This window comes from Gadus macrocephalus, chromosome 12 (assembly GCF_031168955.1).
Source record: "Gadus macrocephalus chromosome 12, ASM3116895v1".
Taxonomy (NCBI): Eukaryota; Metazoa; Chordata; class Actinopteri; order Gadiformes; family Gadidae; genus Gadus; species Gadus macrocephalus.
This window is the reverse complement of record NC_082393.1, coordinates 10983141-10992497: the sequence shown is the minus strand read 5'-3', so window position 1 is coordinate 10992497 and position 9357 is coordinate 10983141. Positions and strand designations below refer to the sequence as shown.

General features: G+C 40.9%; 1 protein-coding gene and 1 long non-coding RNA gene across 2 annotated transcripts; both read left to right on the top strand.

Moving 5' to 3' along the window:
* Positions 1-2922: 2922 nt before the first annotated feature.
* Positions 2923-5450, top strand: LOC132469544 (uncharacterized). The gene is made up of 3 exons (XM_060067532.1): positions 2923-2931; positions 3230-5097; positions 5369-5450. Exons 1-3 carry the CDS (start codon positions 2923-2925, stop codon positions 5370-5372), a joined length of 1881 nt encoding a protein of 626 aa, XP_059923515.1. The 3' UTR covers positions 5373-5450.
* A 576-nt stretch (positions 5451-6026) lies between these two features.
* Positions 6027-7056, top strand: LOC132469271 (uncharacterized). Its single transcript, XR_009528388.1, has 3 exons — positions 6027-6094; positions 6194-6259; positions 6909-7056. It is a non-coding gene; the product is annotated as an uncharacterized LOC132469271 (long non-coding RNA).
* Positions 7057-9357: the final 2301 nt, after the last annotated feature.

Here is a 9357-nt window from a genome sequence, read left to right as displayed (position 1 = left end):
ACATTTCAATTGCAAGCGGTCCACCATTTTTGAGGTGGATTCATTCTGATCTGATTCTTATACCTTACCTATGTCTTGCACAGCTGAGGTTGCTTACTGAAGCATACTTTAAATGCTATGTATTGCACAGCACATCTAAAACATTCACTTGCATACAGCACAGGGCTTTATCTATTGCTTTGAGGTAACTTTGATTAAACTCCAGTCAATTTAGTAACTACAGCTTCAAAACCAATCAATTGTCTGTAAAGTGATGTGAGAAATAGTCCTTTGTCTTTGGGTTTTAGGTGAGAGAAAGTCGAGTCACAGGGACTCCTGAGCCCACCGAAACTCTGCAAGGAGGACATGTGATAGTCCTAGACGCCATGTCTTCCTCTACATCCTCAACCGACCATGTCCAATGTAGGTTTATTTGAATATGCTTTGTATGTCAGTGAAGTGAATTGATTGTAGTGTATTTAATCATTCCAACTGCAAGATCCCCCTGAATGCAAACCCTGTGCCTTGGTGTGTTCTTTTGTTTTCAACAGACAAGAATTTGACAGCGGATTCTCCATCCTCCGGGGTGAAGTCGAGTGCTACAGCAGACCAGGTTGGTGTAAATCTGTCATCTGAACACAGTATATCTTAGTCAGCGCTTGGTCTGATTGTGCTATACCCTGGTTTTCAAAGTCAGTCTGAGTTTGATCCAAGGGATATTGTCCTCCTAAACCTGTTCTGTGTCTGTGTCACACACTCAGATGTATTCTACGTATGCACTGGTTATTAAAGTCTTTCCGAGTTTGATCCTAGGGACATTGTCCTCCTAAACCTGTTCTGTGTCTGTGTCGCACACTCAGATGTATTCTACGTATGGAGTGGTTTTCTAAGTCTTTCGGATTTTTATCCTAGGGATATTGTCCTCCTAAACCTGTTCTGTGTCTATGTCACACACTCAGATGTATCCTATGCACTGTTTTTCAAAGTCTTTCCGAGTTTGATCCTAGGGACATTGTTCTCCTAAACTTGTTGCATGTCTGTATCACACTCAGATATATTCTAATTATATATATTTATATGTACACAGTGCTAGTTGAAACTTTGAACCTCTTTAGCCTTTTGGAGTTCAGTTCAAGCATTATTATTTTATTTTTTTATCAACAGCTGTATTTTTTATATTAAATAACAGGTGTTTTCTTCCGGAAATCTATTGCGTAGTCATAAGGATAAAATGATACAAATTATTTGCCAATTTTTATGTGTGCCAAGGTTAGTGAACCATGAGCTCCATTACGGAAATCGATCAGGTAAACACAATCAGGTGGGACAAATTGAGTGATGAAATGGACCAATGTAATGAGAGATCTTTATCGAACAAATTGGGCAGCACTATATAAAACAAAGATATATTATAAACTTGGTGTAGTATTTTAAGTAAAATAAGGGAATATCTCTATATAAGTAGTAAAAAATCACTAGTCACTTGGTCTTCTCTAATTCATTTATTTCTATATGAAGCCTGTTGATGTTATTCTGGGGCTTAAACCAGAATTCTCCTTTAAGTTAACCTTTTATTCTGAGGAATCCTAAATTGTGGATTCGATTTCCAGCTGCCATCGATGTGCCCTTGAGCAAGGCATTTAGCCCTAAGTCGCTCAAGGGTACACTGGCCCTGAAATAATTAAAATATTTTGAATAAAAGCGATTGCCAAATGTATAAATAATGTTCAGGCCCGAATGCAGACATTAATGTCCTTTGCAATATCTGTGTTTTAGGTTGCAGCCACGCTCTCTCACATAGACTCTCCTGAGCCAATTAAAATGCCTGAACCTGAACCCTCTTCATCCTCAACTGAACAAGTAACAGGTCAGTCAGTCTTCATTGACTAATCCAACTTCATTCCCTAATCCCATCCGTCATGTTTTCAAAATGAGGCAAAATAAAATCCTAGGAGCTCTACTTAAAGTAAACTGGGGTAGTGGCGTAATTATTGAGACTGAGTATATAGTGATCACTGCTATAATGGTCCCTGTACTCATTTTTGCTACTACAGAGAAAAGCTTCAGATCCAGTGGTCAGACCTCCAGTATGACACAAAGCAACCCGCCATGTGAGGTTGGTGTGAATACAATTATGTCTATTTTTGTAAGAATCCTTATGGGATTACTATGGACTCTTTCATGATTTAAAGGAATCTTGAGTTTTGGTTTGAAGTCTTGATCTGTAGGCAATATAACTGACTGAAAACATTTCAAAAACCCTTTAGTCACCTCTGTCTCATTGTGTGTGCTTTCACAGCATTTTGCAATTGTATCAGCTTTAAGTGGAGGTATAGAAAGGGCAGGACTAAAATGGCGTCAGCGTAGGGCTGGGCAATATGGTTTAAAATCAATATTTTTGGACATAATCTCGATGCACAATATACACTCACGGCCACTTTATTAGGTACAGCGGTTACATTTCTTGGTAACGGGTATAATTTATCAGCCAATCACATGGCAGCAACTCATTCACTATGATGTTTGTTAGTTATGTTTGTAGTGTGAAATGGAAGGTCTTGTAGTAGTCTGAAACAGTACATAATGAGAGCCTGTTTGTGTGTGTTATGCATTCATGTATTGCACATTTTGTTACTGTCTTAACAGGTGCATAGACTGTGTCATGAAGTATTTCACATTGACAGATGTTGTTTATGCTGTGCACCCATGTCCTCTATCAGATGGCAAGGCCTGAGATGCAAAGGTGATTGTGTTTATGTGCGACATCCACACATCCACCCGCACACACATGCAAACACACACACACTTAAGTCAGTGATGGCACACAGTCCATCACATAATGGTGTATAAGCTAAACCAGCTAAAATACTTTTCATTTCTTGTCTAGAATGCCGTCGTGTTTGGCACAAATCCTGTCTCCTGAAGGCCTCTGAAGACTGGGACATGTCTGAAGTAAGAGTACGATTGAGTATAAAACAGATATATTAGTAGTGGAATCATCAACAATTAAGTGCCAAATCATAATGCGGTGGTTTGGTTACTTTGGTTTGGCTCCTTTTACAAGAATTATTGAATGTAATGAATCTAAACTGAGTTTCACTTTTTTAACTTTTACTGAGGAAAAAAATAGCTTTTTAATGATATTCTTTCAAAGTGAAATTGTTTGACCACTTGTATTATATTAGACTGATATCAGCTCTAGCCACCTTTTTTAGACAGTCTTGTAATTGTCCTTTTGTGTGCTTTATAGAGTGATGCGTCTTCTGGGGAGCACTACAATCCCAACAATTCCTCTGAGAGTTCAGATGCGGAATCAGAATCCGATGCTAAAACTAAAACTCTGCCGGATGTAGATGAAGATGCTCTTCGGGTTGCTGTGGCTAAAGAACCGAGCACGTACATCTGTGACTCCATGACAGCTCCAATGCAGGATGCAAAGGAAACAAATGCAGACTCGGATGAACATGATGGAAGTCATGGAAAACGGCAATTGAAAAGCCAAATCAATTATTGCTTCATTTGCAAGAAACCCCAAACAAAATTTGCTCGGCACTTAAAAAGGCATGCACACCAGAATGCAGATGCCGCCAAGGCGTTATCACTACCTCCAAGTTCATGTGAGAGAAAGAACATTTTGGAAAAATTGCGGAATCTTGGTAATTTCTCACATAATACAGAAGTCCAAGCCACTGGATCCGGGGCTCTAAAAGTCAAAAGAGAATCAAAAACAAGCAATGTCTCTGAGGCATATGATTTCTGCACCCACTGCAAAGGGATGTTTTCACGTAGAGAACTATGGAAACACATGAAGCGATGCCTGCTCAATTCGGCAATGACAGAGGAAACAAGTGCAGGAAGGAAAAAAATTACAAGTTTGTCTAAATATGGAGCATCTGAAAGTGTATCTCAAAAGCTCTTGGCATTGATCGAAAAAATGCATAAAAATGAAGTCTATGACGCAATCATGAATGACTTCTTTGTTCTCCGGTTTGGGTCAACAATGTACAACAAACATGGACTTGACAAGTCTAAACATGACTACATCCGCCAGAAGCTAAGAGAATTGGGCAGATTGCTTGTAGCTTTGAGAAATACGTCAACTATAGACTCTGTGAAAGAAGCAGTCAAACCATCCAATTTCATGACTCTTATCAAGGCCGTGAAGAAGGTCGCTGGCTTTGATGAAGTAACTGGAATCTACAAATCACCCAGTTTGGCCCTTAAAATTGGGCACTCCCTCCGGCGGGTTAGTGAACTGATTATGTGCCAGTTTCTTATGGATGAGGATGACGAGGGGGTCGAGTCAATCAGAAGGTTCCACAAATTGTACGACACCCAGTGGTCAGAATTTGTTTCCCACTCAGCCTTGACAAATTTGAGCGATGCTAATTACAACAAGAGCACAACCATCCCTCTAGCAGAGGATGTTCAGAGACTTCATCTCCATCTTCAGCAGGAGGCAGATTTGGCTACAGAGAACCTGAACAGTACATCATCCACAGGTACTTATGCAGCCCTGGCTAAACTAACACTATGCAAAGTCATTCTATTCAACAGGAGGAGGTCTGGTGAAGTCTCAAAGATGACTTTAAAAAAATTTCTGGATCGGGATAACTCAAAAATCAACGACGACATAACCACAGGACTGAACAAAATCGAGAAGAGACTTTGTCAGCAGCTCAATAGAGTCGAATTGAAGGGGAAAAGGGGACGCAAAGTCGCGGTCCTCCTCACACTCGACATGACTGCTTCATTAACTCTCCTTGTCAGCAAAAGGAAAGAGTGTGGAGTCGATGATGGCAATGGACACCTCTTTGCAATTCCCCACTGTCAAGGTTTCTTCAGAGGACAAGACTGCCTCCGTAAAAATGCTTGTGCATGTGGAGCTGTTAACCCGTGCAGTTTGACCTCAACTAATCTACGCAAGCATATTGCGACAATTAGTCAGGTCATGAATCTAAAAGACAATGAATTGGACCAGCTTGCAAACTTCTTAGGCCATGACATACGGGTGCATCGGGAATACTACCGCTTGCCCCAGTCGACGATTCAGCTTGCAAAAATATCAGGGCGGGAGTGTGAAAGACATCCAAGGGAAGTCACTCGACCAGATAGGCGGTATGTATTAGTCCTTATTTACTTTTGGTGGTGGGGGGTACGGGATTTCGGGCACAGATGTAAATTGGACAATGGTCAGACTGCTCCCACCAGATTTCACTTACCATGTTTAATTATATATTATTTAGTGTGGTCAGGTTATCAGTGTAGTTAATAGTATATTTATACAATATCAATAAACATGAAACTGCTGTGGTCCCTACACAGCTTTGCTGCTAGACCCCAATAACCAATTGTAAATATCTGTTACGATGTGCAATTCGATTTTCAGATGACGTAGAAGATTTTGCCCCTACTCCCAATCATCCTGGTCCTCTTCCTGGAACTGGCATCCAAGGTATTGTCATAGTGAATTCCCACGCCTACACTTGTGCTGCTAGGCCCCTAAGAAAAAAATCTTTAAGTCTATCGTTGTATTCTACAATATGATTTTCAGGTGGCGTGGAAGATTTCGCCCCTGCTCCCAATCATCCAGGTCCTCCTCCTGAAACTGGCAGCCAAGGTATAGTCATAGTGAATTCCAACGCCTACAATTGTGCTGCTAGGCCCCTAAGAAATAAATCTTTAAGTCTATCGTTGTATTCTACAATATGATTTTCAGGTGCCATGGAAGATTTCGCCCCTGATCCCAATCATCCAGGTCCTCCTCCTGAAACTGGCATCCAAGGTATAGTCATAGTGAATTCCCACGCCTACAATTGTGCTGCTAGGCCCCTAAGAAATAAATCTTTAAGTCTATCGTTGTATTCTACAATATGATTTTCAGGTGGCGTGGAAGATTTCGCCCCTGCTCCCAATCATCCAGGTCCTCCTCCTGAAACTGGCAGCCAAGGTATAGTCATAGTGAATTCCAACGCCTACAATTGTGCTGCTAGGCCCCTAAGAAATAAATCTTTAAGTCTATCGTTGTATTCTACAATATGATTTTCAGGTGCCATGGAAGATTTCGCCCCTGATCCCAATCATCCAGGTCCTCCTCCTGAAACTGGCATCCAAGGTATAGTCATAGTGAATTCCCACGCCTACAATTGTGCTGCTAGGCCCCTAAGAAATAAATCTTTAAGTCTATCGTTGTATTCTACAATATGATTTTCAGGTGGCGTGGAAGATTTCGCCCCTACTCCCAATCATCCAGGTCCTCCTCCTGAAACTGGCATCCAAGGTATAGTCAGCAAATTCCCATCCCTGCCACTGCCCTCTGCTGTTTTGCTGCCAGGCCCCAAATAAAAACTTACTTCACACAAACGGACTGATTGCAAACAGTTGACAAAAAAAGTGTGTCGCTGACTTATTTCAAGAGGCAGATTTTGTCAGTCTGAATTATCACAAAATATGTATTTTACCGATCATTCCCGCATTGCGTAACATGATGCAATTTTATGGTAAACTCGGATTTAAACACTACACCATTTAGCTTAATTGATTTATAGGCTACTTTGTTATATTTATAGAAATACGCCTGATAGTCCCACACTTAAGAATTTCATATAAGTCTGACACTGTCCCCAAATGAATAGCCTATGTGGAAAATCACTTTAGTTTTGAGCCACATTAAAATGAAGACAATTTTGATTTAGGCTAAAAGTCTTTTATTTGCGTTTGGTTATGATCCTAAGACATCATAGAATGTATTTTTGTGTGACAACTATTTACAGCAGCCAATCTCTGATTACCCCAACAATGGGTGTTTTGCCCCCTGGGTACTATGGAGATAACCTAAAGATGTAAAACTCAATATTTGAACTTCAACAGACAGGACCTGGAGCTACCATTGTATACAAAGTTAATATTTGTTGCTGTTTTCAATACAGGTAAACACATTCCATCTGAGAGGAGGCGCTGTGTTAAGAGACCGTGGTCAGACACTGAAGCAAAGGCTGTGATGAGGCACATGGAGCCATACGTTCGCAACGGACTTCTCGTCACGAGCGCTCAATGTGCCATGTGCAAAAAAAAGAACACCCCGCATTGGAAGGACGCACAATTCAGAACATTCGCGATTTTGTGAGAAATAATGGCCAAAAGAAAAAAAAAATGTAGTATTCAGTATTCACCCATGGAATTGTCAACACTACTGTCCTTGAAATAAAGGCCTAAAGAATAAACAAAGATATTCACATCAAGTTAAGTGCTCCTTTTTTGGTCGCTGGTGGTTTTGAGTGGTTTGCTTTTAGCTTTGAGAGTTGTCAACACTGCTTTAGTGTCCTCACAATCCTGTCTGCAGTCTAGTGTCCTTGCAGGCCTGTTCTAAAACTTGGTCTGTGTGTCAACTAGTGTCCTTGCAGGCCTGTTCTAAAACTTGATCTGTGTGTCGACTAGTGTCCTTGCAGGCCTGTTCTAAAACTTGGTCTGTGTGTCGACTAGTGTCCTTGCAGGCCTGTTCTTAAACTTGGTCTGTGTGTCAACTAGTGTCCTTGCAGGCCTGTTCTAAAACTTGATCTGTGTGTCGACTAGTGTCCTTGCAGGCCTGTTCTAAAACTTGGTCTGTGTGTTGACTAGTGTCCTTGCAGGCCTGTTCTAAAACTTGGTCTGTGTGTCGACTAGTGTCTTTGCAGGCCTGTTCTAAAACTTGGTCTGTGTGTCGACTAGTGTCCTTGCAGGCCTGTTCTAAAACTTGGTCTGTGTGTCGACTAGTGTCCTTGCAGGCCTGTCCTAAAACTTGGTCTGTGTGTCGACTAGTGTCCTTGCAGGCCTGTTCTAAAACTTGGTCTGTGTGTCGACTAGTGTCCTTGCAGGCCTGTTCTAAAACTTGGTCTGTGTGTCGACTAGTGTCCTTGCAGGCCTGTTCTAAAACTTGGTCTGTGTGTCGACTAGTGTCCTTGCAGGCCTGTTCTAAAACACAAGCCTGTATGGGGAATGAGTCCCTGTATACCACCAAAATGTCTGTGTAAATCTGTGTGTCGCTATCTTTTGAAATATGGGGAAATGTTTATTTTTATAGTCAGATATATTTTTGTAAAAAATAAACACAATTTTTGATATATTTTTTATAGCTCTAGCACCTCTGGAAAGGGGTGTCCCCGTAAGCCTGTACTGAGCATCATTTGCAGACATTTTTCAAAAGTGTCCTCGTAAACCTCTGTGTTTGTGTGTGTGTGTGTGTGTGTGTGTGTGTGTGTGTGTGTGTGTGTGTGTGTGTGTGTGTGTATAACACGCTATTTTATGTTGAAATGCGACGTAATCCAGTGTTCACGAAAACGTACACTGTCAACGCATGCTTTTGGCGACTGGGTTGGCTCTCAGATATACGTGTTTCTAACAAGATGATATCATTAAAAGTTACATAAAGTAACGGTTTAATAACACAAAAGCAGGAAACACGTGAGCTGCATTTCCCATTCAGATAATAAAGATTAATAAAGATCATACACATTCACTGACTGAGGATTATTCAAGGGAAAAGTACATTTCTCGCTAGAAATGTCATTAAAAACACGTTAAATGGTGAATCTGTCCTAAAATATTGCATCTCCCATTCAGTTAATGCTGGGTTTTGCGTATCATATGCACGCGAAATGGACGTATCCGCCCTCCACAGTAGTTAATGCTGGGTTTTGCGTATCGTATGCACACAAAATGGTCATTTGGCGTATGTACTGCAAGCATTTTGAAAGTGTCAAACCGTGCGATCTGTGCGCATATTGGTGAGACTGGAAAAGCTGTCATATTCTTAGTTATCACAGACAATTTTTAACAATAAATGTTCTGTACGGAGCTCCTTAAGGGACAATAGGGAGAAAGCTCCCGGACAGAACCTTAGATGGAAGTCGTGCTTAGTGACAAATCACGACAAATACTTCCAATTGATATGCATGAGTTTGAAAATTGTGCTTTTTGACACGAACATTTAGAAAATACGTGTACCTGATCACGTTTCAATAGATTAAATAACGTGACAGTGTCACCTATTTTCGTGAGCCCGGGATGCCTGTACGCCGGCCATAATCGCCCGATGAAATATTCTTCGTCATATCTATCAAACCAAACATCCTTCACATTCGCCGAACGACGATTATGAAAGTAAAATGCACATTTCTCGCTAAAAATGTTTACATAAACACTTTTAATGGTTTAACTATTCTAAAATATCTTATTTTCCACCCAGGATAAAAAGTATGTCCGCCATTTTCACAGAAGAATATCCTAAAAACTATCCAATAGGAAAGATGCTCACAGCGTCTATTAGAGACGTAGTGAGGCACCCCCCATTCCGTATGCAGAAGACGCCGAAGGGTACCTTTACCGTCACCGACCGACTAA